The sequence below is a fragment of the Rhineura floridana genome, chromosome 5 (genome assembly GCF_030035675.1).
Source record: "Rhineura floridana isolate rRhiFlo1 chromosome 5, rRhiFlo1.hap2, whole genome shotgun sequence".
Lineage (NCBI taxonomy): Eukaryota > Metazoa > Chordata > Lepidosauria > Squamata > Rhineuridae > Rhineura > Rhineura floridana.
In genome coordinates this window covers 59,015,027-59,035,098 of record NC_084484.1, presented here as the reverse complement: position 1 = coordinate 59,035,098, position 20,072 = coordinate 59,015,027, and the positions used below count along the sequence as shown (strand labels likewise).

The 20,072-nt window shown below is 40.4% G+C and overlaps 1 protein-coding gene across 1 annotated transcript in view; it reads right to left on the bottom strand.

Annotated features, from left to right (window-relative positions):
• Window positions 1-20,072, bottom strand: part of AFF3 (ALF transcription elongation factor 3) — a 424,912-nt gene that overhangs the window by 150,410 nt on the left and 254,430 nt on the right. The window contains exons 6-7 of the mRNA XM_061626864.1: window positions 15,506-15,542; window positions 11,502-11,553 (exon numbers count right to left, since the gene is read on the bottom strand). Coding sequence (XP_061482848.1) covers window positions 11,502-11,553; window positions 15,506-15,542 — 89 coding nt within the window. The remainder of the gene's footprint in view (window positions 1-11,501; window positions 11,554-15,505; window positions 15,543-20,072) is intronic.

The following is a 20,072-nucleotide window of genomic DNA, read 5'->3' as shown; positions in this document are numbered from 1 at the left end:
GACACAGATGAAGCTCTTCAGCCCGAATCAGGCAGTGATCAGGAGGCTCCCCTCCCACCTACAAAGTGGAGGCAACAGAAAGTCAGGCAGCAGAGGGGCTGGCCTGTCTGTTTAAGGCCGGCACGCTTGCAGAAGCCAGAGGGGTGATTGTTCCCACCTGTCTGCAGAGGTGTTCTTTAAAAGACAGACCCTGGCTTCAGCGTGTTGCTGCCTACAACGTCGGGTGTGACCTCCATGTGAAATGTAGTTCGCAGACTCCAGACCCTTCGGACTGAACCCCTGGCTTTCTGAACCTAGCTTCCCCACCTCGACGACGCTTACGGACACTGCTACTGGTACAGTTGCTAGAGGCATTCCTTTCTCCAGCCGGCTCCTGTTATCTGCTGGCCTTGGCAGATTTGTGATCTAGCTAGCTGCCGGCTGCTTAGTTACAGTCCAGCTCCCAGCCCCGAAGCTGGCAAAATGCATGGCCGATTTTTAAGAAAATCAATATTTGAGTCAATGACAAGCACAGGTATGCTCAGTAAGAACCAACTGTCATGTTCTACCAACTGTCATGTTCTAAAAACCTAACAGCTGTTTGGGTTGGCTAATCAGGAGACTCCTGTTCTCCTGACAGAGCTCCAATTGCCGGAGTGGTTTAACAGTCAGCCCTTCTTCCCAGAGAACTCTGAGAACTGGAGCTCTGTGAGGGGAATAATGGTCTCCCAAACAACTCTAAGCACCCTTCAAAAATTAGACTTCCCAGGATTCTTTGAGGGAAGACATGACTGTTTAAAGTGGAATAAATAAATGTCTGAAGTGGATGTGGCCAGAGTCAATTTGGGTGGGAGATTACACGTGTCTGCTGTAGAATAAAAAGGTGGGGGAACCCCCCCAAAATAATGATACTGTTAACAATGTTTTCCTTTTGGAAATGAAAGGGTCTTTCCCTCTGCCCAGTGCCCACTCACCCTATCTCCTCCCCGCCATCCCCCTTCCCTTCCACCCCTCCCCCTCCCCCAGGTCAGTTTCACCTATCTTAAACCTGATCGTATAGGAGTAAATCCCATTGAACTCAATAAGCATGCAAATGATCAAACCTGCCCTCCCCCTCCCTTCTCTTCTTCTCCCCTCCCTCCCTTCTCCCTTTCTTCTCTCCTCACCTCTCCATCCCTCCCCCTTCTTCTCTGCTGCTGTGGTCACTTTCACCTTTCCTAAGCTTGATTGCACGAGGGTAAATCTCACTGAACTCAATATGTGTCAGGCCCAGGGTGAGACTCAGGAACCAGACCAGAGGTTGTAAGTAATTCGTGTTTTATTAGGGTAATGTCCAAGCAAAGACTGCGTCTTCTCATGAAGCAATACAGGGATACAGGTCCTGCGGCATTGGGAGAAAGTTGACAGAGCAAGGGGCTGCTTCCCGCCTGTTCTTTAAGAAGGGGCCAAACGGGCGCGCAACCTTTCGCTCCTCCTTAACTGCCCCTCAGGTACTGCCCGCCTTCCCCCCTTCTCTCCTGCCTTTTCAGCTGTCTGCGTGTGCGCGGTGAGGGGGGAAGCATCACCCCCTCCTCTTCTGAAGTTTCCGATTCCACTATGGGGGATAGGGGAGGAGCTGATGGTAAACTGCCTGGTAAACTGTCTCGCCGCTTTTCTGCTGTGGGCAGCCCTCCCTCTTGCTGTGAGCTGCGGAGAAGGGGGGGCGTGGGAATGTCCAGGGAGGATTCTGAAACTCCAGAGCTCTCAGGCTCCCCGTTGCTAGGCGACCCTATCACTGGCATTTCCTCTGTTTTGTCTTCACTCCAAAGGGGGGAAGTTCCTCGCCCTTCCCTCTGCCATCCTTCTGAATCCTCTTCTCCCAACTCCCCGGGACCCCCGGGACCCCAGCTCTGCCTCTCGACAATATGTGTGCAAATGATCAAACCTCTCTTATACCTCCTATCACCTCCCTCTTGCCCCTCCCCTCCCTCCCCCTCCCTCCCCTCCCTCCCCCTGCCCCTCTCCCTCCCCCCTCTCCCCTCCCCCCACCCCTCTCCCCCCTCTCCCCTCCCTCCCCTCCCTCCCCCACCCCTCTCCCTCCCCTCCCTCCCCCTCTCCCTCCCTCCCCCTCTCCCTCCCTCCCTCCCCCACCCCTCTCCCCCCTCTCCCCTCCCCCCACCCCTCCCCCCTGCCCCTCTCCCCTCCCCCCACCCCTCTCCCCTCCCCAGCCCTCCCTCCCTCTTCCCCTATGCCCCTATGGTCATTTCACCTTTCCTAAGCACAATTGCAAAGGAGTAAATCTCATTGAACTCAATAAATAGGCAAATGATCAATCCATTCTCAGCAAACTTGCACAGGATTCCATTTCTTACCTCCTGGATTAAAAAGAAGATAAATTCACTAATATTCAAAAAAAACCCTTATAATTTAAGAATGTACCTGTGGCCAACAGATATTTGGCTACTTTACTTTAAAGATATGGGAAATTTGGCAGCTATAGTGAATACTCCAGGGAAGCAGGCAACCTGACCTCCTCTGAGATATTGTACTGCCCTACAAATTTGTAAAAATGCAAACACAATTTGGGTTGATCTTCTACAGTCCAATCCACTTCCTGTGTAGCTTGGAAAAAATTAGTAATGTGCCTCTGAGCATATGAGCAGTGGGAACACCTGCAATCAGGACTGCATCTCCACAGATGGAGAATTACGTTTTTTGCATGTTGGTGTTCTTACATTGCTTCTTTCCTGTGTTACTACTATTTCTACAGAGAATCTAACGTAGAAAATTATATTTTTCTCATTATTCATCCTAGAAATCTGTGTCAAATGTATTTTTATTATTTTCAAAACCTTTCTATTGATCAATGTCATATGATGGTGAAACCTTTGGTGTTCCAAACTGGAGATTATATTCTATTTCTATTTCGAGTACATTAACAGTTGAATCTGAAACGACAGCTTTGATGTAAAATCAGACTGATTACAACATGTTACTTAAGCAATGAATCTAGCTGTTGGAAAAAACAAACTTGGCCTGCCTGAGATGCATGTATTCAACCTGCTATGCTTAATCCACTGCATTTAAGGGAGGATGGGCATGGTCAATTAAAAACATAGGCACACCTAGAAATCTGCTAAAAGGTAAAGGTAAAGGTGTCCCCGCACTTATAATACGAGTCGTTTCCAACTCTTAGGGTGACGTCTTGCGACGTTTACTAGGCAGACCATATATATGGGGTGGGATTGCCAGTTCCTTCCCAGGCCTTTCTTTACCCCCCAGCATATGCCAGGTACTCATTTTACAGACCAGCACTTACCATATGCTCAGAGGCACATGTTACCAAATTCTTCCAAGCTACACAGGAAGTGGATTGGACTGTGAAAGACCAACCCAAATCGTATATGCATTTTTACACATTTGTAGGGCAGTACAACATCTTAGAGAGGAGGTCAGGTCTCCTGCTCCTCTGGTGCATTCACTATAGCTGCCCAATTTCCCTGCTTTTTAAAGTTTGCTAGAAATATTTGTCAGCTATAGGTACATTCTTAAACTGCAAGGGTTTTTTGCCTATTAGTAAATTATTCATTAGGCAGAAAAGGGCGTCAAAGTATATTACCAATGATTTTTAACTTATAAAACAGGAGTAAAAATTAAAAGAAGAGTTAAGATTCCACCCTAATACACTCCACCTCTATTGCCTTTTGTTGAAATTTCAGCACAGAATTTACTTTTTCTCTATCCCTATAATGAGTTCAAGAGATAAAAGAGATACTTCCAGAACCAAAATGGGTTCTGCTTTCACCTTACACTCCAACAGATATAGCACCAGTTTACAATAAGAAAAAAAAACCATTTATTTCCTGTGACTTTTTCATCTCAGTACTAGGTTATTTCTTCTTCACATATTTTAAGTGAGGTTTTGATTAAGATTGCATCTTCTGGAAAAGAAACAGTCATCAAAAAAAAGAAGAAGTAGACAGTAAATTATGCCGTCTTATCTTTCTCTAGCCTTCTAAAAATTCTACACAACACTTACATCATCTTATCTTTCTGTCTCCTAAATATTTCATTTATAGTATTTCACACAGCCATCCTGGGTCTATATCATCTAGTATAAATCAACAAACCATTTATTATAATAAACTACTATATTGTGCAAAGCTGACTTAAGCAAAAGATTTTCCAAATAGGTTAATCTGCAACACTTAAAGTCACAGTTTCTGCTTTTATTATTTGTCGAGTTTTTATTTTTAATTACAAAACACACACACACATCTGTGCTAAAAAGACTCCTAGGATCTATTCTATACTAGATAGGGATGTAAAAAAATTTTTTTTTTGATGCAATCAGACTAGAACCACAAAAAGTACATGTGTAATCATTTTATTTTAGTTATTAGTTATTTGGATTTATAACCCTAACAACAATATACAATAAATAGTTAAATTTAACTATTTAGATCTAAATAATTAGACCTGCATGCAGGTGTATGTATACTCTGTAGAGGAAATTACTATACTGTAGCTGTTCATTTTCTAAGTAAAATGTGGTTTAGTGTTTTGTGCATATGTAGGCCTATAATGGCATTAACAAATGTCTTTAAAATTCTAGCCATCCTTGATCAGCACAAAGTGAGCACAATAATATTGACAGTAGGTGATTCACTTTCTTCAAGTCATGCTCAAAGTAAACAGGTGGAAACAGTACGATGAAGCTGGTACAATTTGTGCCAGTTATTTGGTTTAAGGATAAATATCAGACTTTAACCAGCACAATTTCCAAGACCTCCATCACTCTAAGAAACACTAAGTTCATTCATTATAAAACTGGTACATTTTTCGTAGGCTCTCCAGGGGAAAAATATCCTACAGGCAGATATTACAAGGAATCACTGATGCAGTATAAAGATGCTGAAGAAAAAAGCCCTGGTGGTTAGAGATTAAAAAAAGAAAAAAATAGATCTCCTTTGTTGCATCCATTGGAAATGTTCTTTATATTATACATATAAAATAGTATATGTTCCCCACAATTATTATTATTTAGTTGAGTCCTCCCAAAGGAGCCCAGGGCAGCAACCAACAAGTGATAAAACAATAAAAATATATTTAAAACATCTTAAAAACAATTCCAGTACAGATGCAGCTTGGGATAAATATGTCTCTTTAAAAGGCTTGCTGGAAGAGGAAGGTCTTCAATAGGTGTCAAAAAGACAACAGAGACAGTGCCTGTCTAACATATAGGGGGAGGGAATTGAAAAAGGAAGGTGCCACAACACTAAAAGCCTGGTTCCTATATTGTGCAGAATGGACCTCTTGTGAGATAGTATATGCAGGAGGCCTTCACCGGCAGAGTACATTGATCGAGTGAGTGTATAAGGGGTGAGACAATCTTTCAGGTATCAAATATTTATATCAATGATTTTTCAGCTATTAAGGCGAACATCACACATACCAAATCCATCCATTTGCAGGTTCTCCATACAACGATGGAGCTAATTTTAGAGGTATAAAATTTGTGTTTAGCTGACAGAGAGCATGCTAGTGATCTGCACTTCCTGTGTCATGATCAAAAGAGGCTCATACATCTACCCTTTGGCCCCACACCCACAATGCAGACTCATGTGATGATACCTACAGTAGCACTGGGAGAAACTCATTTGCTCCACATCTCACAAAGGTTACTGCACTGAAAATAACTTAATTTCTGTTTCAGGCATTACATGAAAAGAGAACCTGAACAATTCCTGTTTCTGTTGATGGCATATGTTTGCAATGCCTGAAAAAAGTCATAAAATTTTGTATCTAATGCAAGAGCAGCACCCTCAGAATCTTAGCTCTTTCTCTCATTTCCCCTTTTCAAATCATGTGGGATATCTCTCCTTGCAACACCATCACACCAAGTTAAAAAAAAAAGAATGTTGGGGCATGAGGTTCCATAGGAGAGTTTGCTTCATCAGATACACCAGGTAGACTGAGAAGGTATACCGTTTTAGCAACATTTTTGAATCCAGATTATTTGATCAAGTTGACGGTTTCATATGAAAGTTCATGCCCCATCAAACTATCCTGTCTTTAAGGTATACCTATTAGTTTCTCATATGCCATGTGATGGCAACGGTGTTATTAACTGGTACAGTACAACCTGGCATAAAGTTACAAAGCCACACCACTGAATATGTACCACCCTGGGCTCCTTCTGGGAGGAAGGGCAGGGGGATGATAATGATGATGATGATGATGATGATATGTTATTTCAGCATGGAAGTCTGGAAAAACTGGGTCCAGAAGAGCCAACTGTCAAGGTGTAAACTGGAGGACTAATAGAAACTCCTCTTCAAAGGAAGGAAGAGGTACCGTTTATCTCCTAGAATATATCTTTCCTGGACATTTGTGAGATAAAACAGTGACAACAGCGATGGCATTTAGGGTTCCCCCTCTTTTTTGTTTTGTTTTTGGTAATGGAGTAATCTAGAGAGGAAAGGATTGATTTTCCCACCTTCAGAAAGACTTAAATGTAAATGTTCCCCTCATGAATGGCTCTCTGCCTGATTCAGGAGGGTAATAAACCTGTCTGTGAGAGTAATGTTTGATGGAAGAAATAAATCAAGTGAAAGGATGAATTAAATGCCATTCTCCCTATGAATGTTCAGTTTATGTATGGATTTCAGATTTGCAGAAACAAAATTGACTTATTCCTTTGAGTTTATAAGGTCACTATGACTTTAAGCAATTACTTTATATGCTTTTTACATACACTTTATATACTTTTGGGGGGAGATGAGATTCCTTAATTCTTTCTTTTGAAAGTGAAGGAACTGTCAATAGATCACACACTTTTGGAAATGCTACTGACTCCCACGTGACATTAGTTAACCTGTAAAAAGCTACTTGGAAATTTGACTTAATAGTGAAATCTTCAAACCATTTTCCTAAGTGTGTTATAGGTCATTAACCTCAGATCCTTTTCCAAAAGGGCTGTGAATAAAAAAGAATGTGAATGTGCACCATGGAGTAGGGATGGAAAGATCTGTCAATTTCAGTTCCCTTGGTTTCTTGTTTTTCCAATCTTAAATTCAGTTCTCCACATTTCTGCAGAAATTTATGGATTTTTTTTAAAAAAACTGATGAAAATTCTCCAGCATTTTAGTGTGATTTTCTCCTAATAAACACATTTTTGTAAGCAGTTTTGACTAATGTGCACACTTTTGCAAGCTATTTCTCATTAAATAATGCATTTTTGCATGTTATTGTCCTTCATATATTCATTTTTATGCACACTTCCCCCTAATATATGCATTTTTCTAAACACTGTTTGGTTGGCAAACTGCACTGTGAAATTCAAATAAGTGTGAATTTCAAAGGATTACTGTGTATTGGCTCTCATATTGTTTTGGAAAGTGGGGATTTCATAAATTCTACTTGAAATGTGAACAGAATTGAAATTCTCACCTATCCCTACCATGGAGTAAGAAATGCTACCTAGCTGCTTCCATCTATCTGTCTCTGTCTCTGTCGTCTCTGTCTCTCCCTCTCTCCCTCCCTCCCTCCCCCTCCCCCTCTCCCTCCCTCCCTCCCTCCCCCTCCCCCTCTCCCTCTCCCTCCCTTGCTTCTGCTATTCAGTACCTGTTATGTTCCCTATCAACTAGGGACACAGGGATCTTGCTGCAATAGGCTATGTTCCCATGAATGGAGGTCCAGAAATTCAGATGAGAACTTGCCATTACAATGAAAGAAAGACTGCTCAATTCATCAGAAGCAGCTCAGCATGATTTTAGCTTATGAAATTTTGAGCCTGCATGGTACCTGCTCTGGACTAGCTCTGTGGCTATGTTTGCTAGCTGCCACTCACCATTCTCTCTCACGGAGCACTTTGGGGGCACAATCTACTGGAAGCTTATCTTGTGGAAGCCCTACAGAAGTGAATGGGAAAAGCATGTTAACATGCTGGCATAGCTCCCATTAATTTTATATCATGCTGGAAAATTTCCTGGTGGCTTTGTCGATTTAACCTATTTTCAGAAAGCTAAGAGTTGATTCAGACCACAGTTTAGCATTACAATAATGAGCCTCAGCAAGCTGTAGGAGGGGACACAGCAAAGTGGCTACAGCACATGCTTCACATGCAGAAGTTTCCTGAAGTTTCCCACCGCAGGTTTAGAGATAAAATGGCACATTAAACTGGTTAATCTAAAACAGAAGATTCCATTTTTGCAATGGTGGAGGGGAGGGGTGAGGCCACAAACCCAAGGCAGTGTAATGACACAATCACCTCTGATCCCCTCATTATCACTGTGGAGCACATAGGTCACCTTGGCACTCTAGTGATCTGTACACAATGAAACAGGGTCAGGGCTAGAGTGCTGGTGTTGTAAATCTAGGTCTGAACCTGGCCAAAGATGGGTGAGGGCACATTATTGTGCCTCCCATGTGGCCATGATGGCAGTGAAGTCTGCACTGTATCCACAAGTAGCTGTCTGGCAGCACTTTTCCAAGTGATGAATGTGTTTTTGTCATCTGACAAAAAGAATGTTGCTCTTGGCAGCCTGCTGTAACAAATTTGCAAGGCGCTTTAGGAACAAAGTCACTCAGATACAGACATAACAACATAAGAAGAGCCTGCTGGATCAGGCCAGTGACCCTTCTAGTCCAGCATCCTGTTCTCACAGTGACCAACCAGGTGCCTGGGGTAAGCCCGCAAGCAGGACCCGAGTGCAAGAACACTCTCCCCTCCTGAGGCTTCCAGCAACTGGTTTTCAGAAACATACTGCCTCTGACTAGGATGGCAGAGCACAGCCATCATGGCTAGTAGCCATTGACAGCTCTGTCCTCCATGAATTTGTCTAATCTTCTTTTAAAGCTATCCAAGCTGGTGGCCATTACTGCGTCTTGTGGGAGCAAATTCCATAGTTTAACTATGCGCTGAGTAAAGAAGTACTTCCTTTTGTCTGTTCTGAATCTTCCAACATTCAGCTTCTTTGAATGTCCACGAGTTCTAGTATTATGAGAGAGGGAGAAAAACTTTTCTCTATCCACTTTCTCAATGCCATGCATAATTTTATACACTTCTATCATGTCTCCTCTGACCTGCCTTTTCTCTAAACTAAAAAGCCCCAAATGCTGCAACCTTTCCTCGTAAGAGAGTCGCTCCATCCCCTTGATCATTCTGGTTGCCCTCTTCTGAACCTTTTCCAACTCTATCATATCCTTTTTGAGATGAGGCGACCAGAACTGTACACAGTATTCCAAACGTGGCCACACCATAGATTTATACAATGGCATTATGATATCGGCTGTTTTATTTTCAATACCTTTCCTAATTATCGCTAGCATGGAATTTGCCTTTTTCACAGCTGCCGCACACTGGGTCGACATTTTCATCGTGCTGTCCACTACAACCCCGAGGTCTCTCTCCTGGTCGGTCACCGTCAGTTCAGACCCCATGAGCGTATATGTGAAATTAAGATTTTTTGCTTCAATATGCATAATTTTACACTTGTTTATATTGAATTGCATTTGCCATTTTTCTGCCCATTCACTCAGTTTGGAGAGGTCTTTTTGGAGCTCTTCGCAATCCCTTTTTGTTTTAACAACCCTGAACAATTTAGTGTCATCAGCAAACTTGGCCACTTCACTGCTCACTCCTAATTCTAGGTCATTAATGAACAAGTTGAAAAGTACAGGTCCCAATACCGATCTTTGAGGGACTCCACTTTCTACAGCCCTCCATTGGGAGAACTGTCCGTTTATTCCTACTCTCTGCTTTCTGCTTCTTAACCAATTCCTTATCCACAAGAGGACTTCTCCTCTTATTCCATGACTGCTAAGCTTCCTCAGAAGTCTTTGGTGAGGTACCTTGTCAAAAGCTTTTTGAAAGTCCACTGGATTACCTCTATCTATATGCTTGTTGACACTCTCAAAGAATTCTAATTGGTTACTGAGACAGGACTTTCCCTTGCAGAAGGCTTGTTCTTCTATGTACTTAGTTAATCTAGCTTTAATAATACTTTCTACCAGTTTTCCAGGGACAGAAGTTAAGCTAACTGTCCTGTAATTTCTGGGATCCCCCCTGGATCCCTTTTTTGAAGATTGGCATTACATTTGCCACTTTCCAGTCCTCAAGCACAGAGGAGGACCTGAGGGACAAATTACATATTGGATGCTGCGGTTAGAGAAAGTTTAATGATTTGCTATTAGGCTCTGTTAAATTATTTTTAATGTTTGTTCTGAGGAAGTATTTACAATCACCAGGATTTCCCAAAGTGGTTGATATTTACCCTCTGGGATTGATGGGACTGTGCAGGGGGTGAATAAATAAAGACCTAGAGGTAGACAGGGGGTTGAAATGAATGAGGAGTGGAAAAGATGTTTACAAGGTATAGGAACTATGGTCCTCACAAATAAAGGGAATTGGCATGGGCATGCATTGCATGCACCTGCCTTGCCAATGAGGAACCTTCTCATTAGAGAAGATTAAAAGTATGGTATCCTTATTTTGACTAGTTTTGCTTATTATTTTACATTTTATGATTCCTAGTAATAGTGGTTGAAAATTAATGAATGTTGATTATGAGTGATATTTATTGACTTTACTTCATCTACATTCCTAAGAATTTGGAATGGGGCTGATGACAATTTTATAAACTCAGAATTTTGGAAACCCTGTTCTACACCCAATCACCCTTATTGTACCTATTTCAATAACTGCTCTTGGCCATGTAGCAAATGGTGACACCTTACAAGATTTACATGACGCAACACTCTGAATTTAAGTAATAGGAACCAGAGGATAAATTATAGACATGATGCACGCTAAAATTCACAGGTCTGCACTGCACTGTTACATGAAAAATTGCCTTTTCAAACAGGTAAAAAGGCTGAATGACATTACAGAGCTAACTCCAGCCACACGAGCTAAACTGAGTTTACTTATCTAGCCCGGCTTTCTTTGATTTCCCCCAAACTTTGAAACCTGAGTCTGTCTATTTGATTGTTTAATGTTTTTTATAGTGGAAAAAGTTGAATTTTTTTGTTTTGGAACAAAATAGATGAAAAGACCTATTGTTGCATTAGAATGAAGAACACTGAAATATTACAGATAGATCTTCTGTTTATTTACTACTTTTGTTAATTCAATATCGTCAACAAACTGTGGGAAATTATAGATAAGATAGCTATAAATGGATTTTTAATTCAAAGATGAAGCTGCATAATGTAGTCTTTTAAAATTGCATCAATACATCAAAGGCATAATGTGACATGACATTTTAGCCATTTAGCTAAGCTCTTGCTTTCATATAGGAAACCTCAGTTTTTACTGAAATGATACCATGCTTACTCATAAAAGTATATGGTCTCTTTGTTATAGCAGCTTTTTTGAAATCAAGGGATATTAAAGCTTACTAGACAATTAGCAAACAATTCAACACTGAAAGCATAAATAGTAGTACTTAAAAATAGAAAGATTCTCAAAGAGATATAATGTGTATGTCAAGGAAAATGAAACTATATCATTTCTGGCTACAAAGATTAGGCTGACTTACGATGTATGTGATGTGCTGTTTTCTGGATTCTTTGACTCAACATCACCTTTTCCTTGGAAAAATAAAATGAAATGAATATTAATAAATCATCCATAATTAGAAAGGTCAGTACATTATGGTGTGAACAGATTTTCAGAATGCACATAAACACAATTTTAAATGCTGTATATGGCTGTAGGGAACACCGTTGAAATTTACTAACTGGAACTTAATGATAGTTTTGCCTTTTAAAATCCCTTGGGATGGATCCAGACATAATCATGCTCAGAAAGCAATGGAACTTAGGTTAGTCATTAAGTGGCAATAGTTAGGATGCATCACTGCCTAGACAGATAGTTATTCTTTTCCTGCCCTGTGTGCCTTTAGCAATTAACATACCACTAGAAGAACAGCTTCAAAGCTAACTTTCCCCTGCTCGTAAATCTACAAGTGACACAAAGCCTGGGTCACCCACAAGACTTTGATTGGCCAAGAGGCCTGATGGGCATTTCCACCCTTGGAAGAATACTTTGAAGCGTTTTCCCCTAAAGACAACAATTCTTGTGTTCCCTTAAATACTAGCCAATGTATTATAACATAAGCTTTCATAGACTAGAGTCCACCGCAAAGGCTAACACCATAATAAATTTGTTGGTGCCACAAGACTCTGTTTTTGCTGCAGCAACAGACTAACACAGTTATCTCTATGGACATTTTCACATATATGTGTATGTGCCAGAAATCACTCATTTGAAGAAGATACTGTCTTCCATGGCAGCTGTGAATACTAGCCAGTCTTTTAGCCTAGTGGTTAAGTTTTAAGACCAGACTGTAAAGCTTCAATAAGTGTAAAGCTAGAGGAGATAATTTAGAAGATTGATTTATTTTCATGTTCTAAATTGCCTAGTTTGCCTTTTCCTTTTGTATTCTACCAATAAAATCATTTTGGCAGTGTGTGCTAGGCCAGTGTTCTTCAACCATAGGTCCCATCATCTAGGCCAACTGAGCCAATTGCTAGGGCTGATGGGAGTTGTAGTCCAACAACATATGTAGACCCAAGGTTGAAGAAATTGTTTAGACTGTAGTTTAGATTTCAAGCTCAATAACACCCATATGCCTAGATACTCATGTAACGTTCTTGCAATTATTCTGTACTTCTGAAGATGAGTGGTTCTTGTGGAAATTCAGAATGCTCTCTTTCCAGAGTGGGGGCCACGGGCTTGCCCTTTATGCATTGCATGCCTTTCTAAACCATTTCTCAAAGACATGCCCTATCTTGGGACAGCAAATAGGAAGTTGGTGGCAAGTAGCAGTAATGCCTAGGAGAGGTATTTGTAGTTGAAATATGCATGATACTCTGAAAATGGGTGGTGCTCAAACCCCCTTCAATTAGTGGTTTGAAATAGGATGTTAAGCTGGGACACTAAGGTTGTGATCCTGTACCACTTACTTGGTCCTTTTCGGAGTAAGGACCATTGAACTCCAACCTTAAGTTCAGTTCTCCACATTTTCACATCAGTATGCAATTTTTTGTTAAAAAAGTCATCAGCATTTTAGTATGAATATTTTCTAATATGTTCCTTTTTGTATGCAATTTTTCCTAATATACTCATTTTTGCAAAGCTATTTCCCCAAATACAATGCATTTTTGTATCTTATTTTTGCTAATATATGTATTTTTATTCACACTTTACCCTAGCATATGCATTTTTGTATACATTACATAGCTAGAGAATGCTTGCAAAATCTGGAGAAGTGTAAAGGCTGTGTTCACATATTGTTTCAGAAAGTGCAAATTAGGTAGGATTGCCTTTAAATGTGAGCAGAACTGAATTTCTCCCCCATCCTTAATAGGTTTACAGTGTTAAGATGTTAAATATCTGAGCAACTATCATGTGCTTCAGTTGAGACATATGTCTGAAAAAGATGAAGTTTGGGATGGCAACAACTCTTGACATTCCTGGAAAAATTAACATATCAAATGTTTAAATTCAGACTGAGAATTACTTCTTGGAGGGCAAGAGGAAAAAATGCCCGTGCATATTTCTTTGTTTAATTTAGTGCAATTACTTTTTTTATCAAACACCTTCTGAACTTCAATAAGGGACAACATACATCAAACAGCAAATCAATGTCTTTGTTGGCTTTGTGTGTAACCTAAATTCTGTTGTTTGGAATATTCTGTTGGTTAGCTTTTTCCTAAAGGAGGAATGCATATTGCTAGGAGACCTATTGCATTAATAACTGCAGAATGTACAGAAAACACTATAGATAAAAATGTAATTTCAGGAGAGAGCAATTGTACTTTAACTGCTGGAGAAAGAATTATCCAAATGAGATACAGGCTTCAGAGTCCTGCATTAGCAAAAATAATGTCTGAACGCAGCTTACGTGCTGATAGTGTTTTTTTTCTTACCAACCTGACTTGTTTCCACATATTTTGTTGTGAAACTGGAATTTTAAGAAGAATGCTGTTTTATTGCATATCCTCAATTACAGGAAACACACACAGGCAATTCCATTTGGCAGGTTTCTGCTCAAGTTTTAGTTTACTGTACATGCCTAAGTTCTTGCACATGAATATATTGCAGCCCAGCCACCATGTGGGATACATATCATATAAAGTGTGGACTAAGGTGGCTAGTGTCATGTTAAAGCATGCATTCCAAAATATGTATTGAACTGAACAGCTCACTTACACTGTGATTTCTACAGAAACACTACACATTCAGATCATTGAAGTCATCAGCCAGCAAAGCCAAGTTAATCATGCTGGGCAAGCTGCCAGTCAGACTCAGTTTCATCAAGGCTTTAAGGTGGGGTGTAGATAATATTTTGCCCTCCAGATGTTCTAGATTACAACTCCCATCAGCCCCGGGCCAGCATGACGAATACTTAGGGATGATAGGAATAGTAATCCAAAACATCTAGAGGGCAGAAGCTTTCCTACCCCTGCTGTACAGAACTGTGTCTGAGGCCTGTTGCACAGGCTAACTATATTGGACTTGGAGCTGGATTCTGTAATCCACTGGAGGCAAAGCCTAAAAGTTTTATTTGGAATGGGATTTGAAATCCCATCCTGGCATAATTATTTCAAAATGACATGCAACAGATCAGTCCATTTAATCACTAGGAACAGCCCTCTTCCCAGCTCTATACCATACTAATAATGGTCTAAGAAAATTGCCATGATCCTGAGATTTATAAAGGGAAGATCAGTATACACAGGGAGGGTTCTGATTTTTCTTCCTATTAACAACTCTTTCCTCTTTCCCTGTTACTGAGTGCAAATTTGTGTGCATGGTGAAGGTGATCACCCCAGAATCTGTGAAGTGGAATGGAAGAAAACTGGTGAAGAAACTCTAGCTCATGAATGAAGTAGGCCTAAATGTGGAATGGGACATTAAGGAGACTACTGGGGGAGGGAGGACTAATTGAAAAGCACACTTGGATCCTAAAATGTGATGTTACTTCACAGAAGAAAAGTTTTCTGTCCCCTCCAACCTTCTATCCACCTCCAGCTCTGCATCCCACATTGTTGAGAAGGGCATCCTGACCCTCTGGAGAGGAATACTAGGGATCAAAGGTGGCTGCAGGTGGGAGAAGGGGATAGGAAACTCCACTCCCAAAAGCCTCCTTAAATTAACTAATCCAAGACTATATGCTCAGCACAGTACATTTCCTAAACTGGTGCTATGTAATACTAAAACTTTATAATCATCAATTAATAAAGAAGCCAAACAGAGATTTTAGAACAGTGTTAGGAGGGTCGAAGATGCATGCAATATGATGCATTCAGTTGCCATTGTTTTAGAAAGTGAACAGCAGGACACACACTACCTATCCTATTTATATGAAAGCAGGACACAATAAACAATGTTAATCCTATCCACATAGGGTTCAAGATTACTCCAGATTCAAAATAAAGCAATGGTTATTTTCACTATTTCTTCCTCATTTATGTTATGTTCATATAAGAGCAATTTTTTCTTCAAATGCAACTGCAATGTGAAAGTTATTCTTACTTTGATTGCTGTGCCCTGTGGAGACATGCTGTGGGTCCTAAAAGAGCAAAGAGATTGATTGGTTATACTAACTGATAAATTAAAAACCTGAAATAGTACAGTGAAATCACATTATGTTAACAAAAGCAGACATTATTTGTTGTCAATCTTAATGTTGAGTTAAACCTGTAGAACCCCCCAGCCTCCTGCATATCCTGCCCAAGCCCATTGAAATCACAGGCAGACGCGAATATGTGCTTTTCTTTAATAGGTGTAATGGAAAATGTCAGTTCAGAGTGCTTCATGAATCAGCTTACAGTTTGCACAGGATTCAACATCTCTACAGCGCTAAGAAGTTGTTGCAGCAATTAGGCATGCTCCCTTACAACACTTAACTAAATGTGGACGAGCTCACTCTGCTTGATGAGAAAGGTGTTACGGATGGGAGAACACATGCACATGGAAGCTCTCCTCCTCAGTGGGACATGGGAGCCCTTTGATCCTGCCGGTGCAGTAGCCTGCGTGTCCAAGGTGAAGGCAGTGGAAACACGTCAGTGAGGTCCTCCTCCTCAGGAGGAGGGGTACATGGCAGCAATGGCAGGGTGAGCAAGGAAGAGGGATGAAGGGAAGGTGAAGAGGCAGCCTCCTGATCAGGCAGCGCCTCTTCAGTTGTAATGGGAGCTACGGGGGCAGAGTTGTCACTGTCAGCGACGCTGCAGCTTTTGGCCTGAACCCACTCTGAATGCTAGTCACTGGGGCCCTCCCCCAAGTCCCATTCTGTCTCCTTTTCTTCTTCCTCAATGCTCCAAGTGACACTGCACATGGGGAGGAAGTAATTTTATTGTGCAGATTACTTGGGGTATTGCTTCAGCGACTCTGGAAAAGGCATGTCTTAGTAAACCTATTCGCTTATTTTTGGCCAGAACCCTTCACCACCCCCATTCTCTTTCAATGGGGCTAGGAAAAGACCAGGAGGTGTCTTCTCTCTCTAATCCACTGCTGAGGGCCATCCTCCCAAGCAGCTCAGAGATGGATGTGAAAAAAGAAGAGTGGTTCACATACGAATGGAAGCTTCCAAGATACAGATCCAGTTCAAAAGCAGTCATAGTCCTTTCCTATTCCCTTTTCCCTTCTCCAGTCAGTGATAATGTACCAGGTCACACTATACTGAGTGCACATACTTATGCAGACAATCTTTACAGCAGTGGATGAGGTGGTATAATGGGAAGGAAGCTAAGTGGCAAGCGAGGGAGTACTCAGTGCCATTATTGGTGGGAATCACATGGCAGAGATGTGGGGTTGCTAAGTCAGTCAGCATTGAACAGACATGCAACTGTTGACTGGACAGTGGCACTTGGCATGGGCCATGATGTCAACAGCTTTCACTGATGCTGCTACACATTTTTACATGGTGCTTCCCTAGAAGCCTCTATGTGATTGCTGAAGCTTTATAACACCTTTGGTAAGGGCATCAGCCGCACTCCATCTGATCACTGCTCAGTGACTACTGCCTCTCATAGCTCTTTAGTGACCACCACAGAATCTTTATAAAGTAGTTCAAATAATATATCAACAGTTAATAATTGTAAATAGCTCAGTTTATAATCTTTCATTAACTTTCTCATCAATTCCCTCAATACAATTAATCTCCTGTATAATCTTAAAACAATTTGAAAGATGAAATCACAATTAACTGTAAACTTTTAAGAATCCATATATATCCAGTTGATTTTATTTCTTTGAACACCAACAACCCCCCCAGCAGAAATTATAATCAAATCTCAAAACCAATAAACTTATTCAGCTAACTTCAGAATACTCACCAAAACTAAGGCATTTTGTATTGTGAGATAATATCTCTCTTCACCTAGTTGCAGGAATTATACTATGCAATATATCTACACAAAAAAATAGTATCATACAGTACAAATCATTAATCAAATCATTTTATCCTCTATTCAGATACCTTTTTTCTAGTTCTGAAGTGTACAGACTGCCCCATCCCCTGGCCTGCTTGTAGCCCATTGCCTAATCTTACATGTCCCACAACATACCCTCACACTGATCAGCAGAGCAGCAGGAATGTATGTGTATGATTGTGTTTGTGGGGTTGTTCCAGATAAAAATTAACATTTTCTGCACTCCAGCCCCCTTTTCACCATTCTCACCTGTTCTCCAGTCAGCTGAGCAGCACAAGAGGAGTTGCAGGGAGGGAAAAGTTTTAAACCTTACCTTCCCCTCCCATGATTCTGATGGAAATTGCCCTCCACCTGCTGATATTAAGCTTAATAGCAGTATGGGGTCAATCATCATGGGAACTGCAAGGGAGGGAAGATTTAACCAGCTGAGGAAGGTTTACCTAGTGGGAAAAAGGAGCATTGCAAGCTACAATCTTTCAGGGGAAGTGTATAATCCTGTCCAGGACAGGCTGCCAGGGGGCAGGTGATATGAAATCCTACAGGACCTCATAAGTTAAGACAAAGAACGGGAATAGTGGTCCCAGCACCACCTAGGATCGACCCTCCAGAATCAAATTAAATGACCCCACACACCCCCATAACCTGTTAGATGACCTAAATAAATATCATGGTCAATGCTGCTTAGGAGTCCATAAGAACCAATGGTAACACTCTCCACATCCATCTCCTTGTAGATGTCATCAACAAGGGCAAGTATTTAAATTTATATCTTTTTTCCCCTGATAGATATATTATCTCAAATTTTGTCCATGGATTTTATTTGCGGGAGCGGGGTAGAGATTGCATAAGAAAATATCAAACAATAAGAACATACTTATAAAGAACAGAATTGCCTAGAAAAGGGGCAATTATTGTTATTTATAAAGTGCTTAAAGTTTTCTAGGTGCTGTTCAATTCATGCAAATTCATATCTAATGTCTAGGTGGAATTGCCATGGGGGGGCAGAGAAAGAGTCAGTTCAGGAAGAGAAGGAGCCACATGGTAGTTAGTCCCAGCCAATAGATGAAGTGGGTACTGCCTCACCTCCTGCTCTGTTACAGCCAGAATAGGATAACATAAACAACAACCAAAAGTTATGTAAGTTCAAATATAGCCCTAAATGTGGTTGAACTTCATATTAGTCTCCAGCAGACCAGCAGATATATGTAGTTAGCAAAAGAGATGCAAAATTATGCCACACTTGAAACTATTTTGATGTTTTTATGAAACACCTTCATCATTTTGGCAAAACATTGTGCTAAGTCTTCCAAGCATGTCAGTTCAAATTTATTTTGAATAATTCAAAGCAATTATGAGATTTTTAAAGAGTAGATATGTGATAAAAGCATGTGATATTTTATATTTGCAAGTGTCTTGTTGATTCAGAGAGTGCATTACAGTATAATATTTATGGCCTCCTGATCTTGAGTACTCCTTCAGTATCTGAAAAGGGCATTTCAGTTAAATATGAATAATGTCAAGTACCATTTTCAAAGGCAGTTTTACTGTTCCTCCAGAATATTTCAAACAAAATAAACTACAACAATAAAGCTAATTAATATAAATATGTATGGTTTTAACAGTGAGTAAGGATTAACAGGTTTCTAAATGACATACATCCAAAATTATGAGCAGTTTCAAGTAAACTTGTCATTGTTGGTTGGCAATATATTAAATTCTGTCTCTTCCCCCACAGCAGAATATATTTAATATATTAAACTTTTTAGAATTATAGCCTACTCTACTGTTAATTTTGAAAAGATAATAACAGTTATTCACTGTTTACTATTGTTCACATTTCACAGATAGAAAATTAAGGCTGAGATATAGTGATTTGTCCAACACCACCTTGTGAATCTAGAGATAATGGCATTTGAAGTCTCTTTGCCATTTGGACATAGTTTTGTCGGATAGCTGCCAGTAGTTTTAAAATATATACAACAGAAAAGCCCCTCAGCAACAATATGGCATTTAATCCTATAGATCTGGCATTCACTGAACTGTTTGGTTCTTTTAACTCATAACTCTTCAACACAGGTGCCCGCACACTTGTAGTAACCCCTTCAACAGCTTAAATACTATTTCATAAGTTGGCATCGAATAAAATTTAGCATGATTGACCATCATGGTGTTAAACATGTTTGGGAAATTTAGAATATTAAAAAAAAAATACAATGAAAGGAAAACATCCCTCATAACTGACTTTTCCTAGAAATCTTTGTGATTTTGTCCGTGTTCTTTGGTCTAGGCCAGCCTTTCCCAACCAGTGTGCCTCCAGATGTTGTTGGACCACAACTCCCATCTTTCCTGACCATTGGCAATGCTAGCTGAGGCTGATGGGATTTGTGGTCCAACAACATCTGGAGGCACACTGGTTGGGAAAGGCTGGTCTAGGCATTTAAAACATGGCCTCTATTTTGGCTGCTTTAGGTTTCATGTAGAGCTGCAGTATTTCAACCAAAACTACCCAGTAATTCAAGGAAAATGCTTTTACGAAATTCCCAACAACAACAACATGGTCCCCATCTTTGTTTCATCAAATGATTTCACAGATTCATTTGCACATTTACTTGGGAGTAAATTGTTTCAATTATTTATATTCTGCTTAATGCCACAATGGCTTCTAAGCA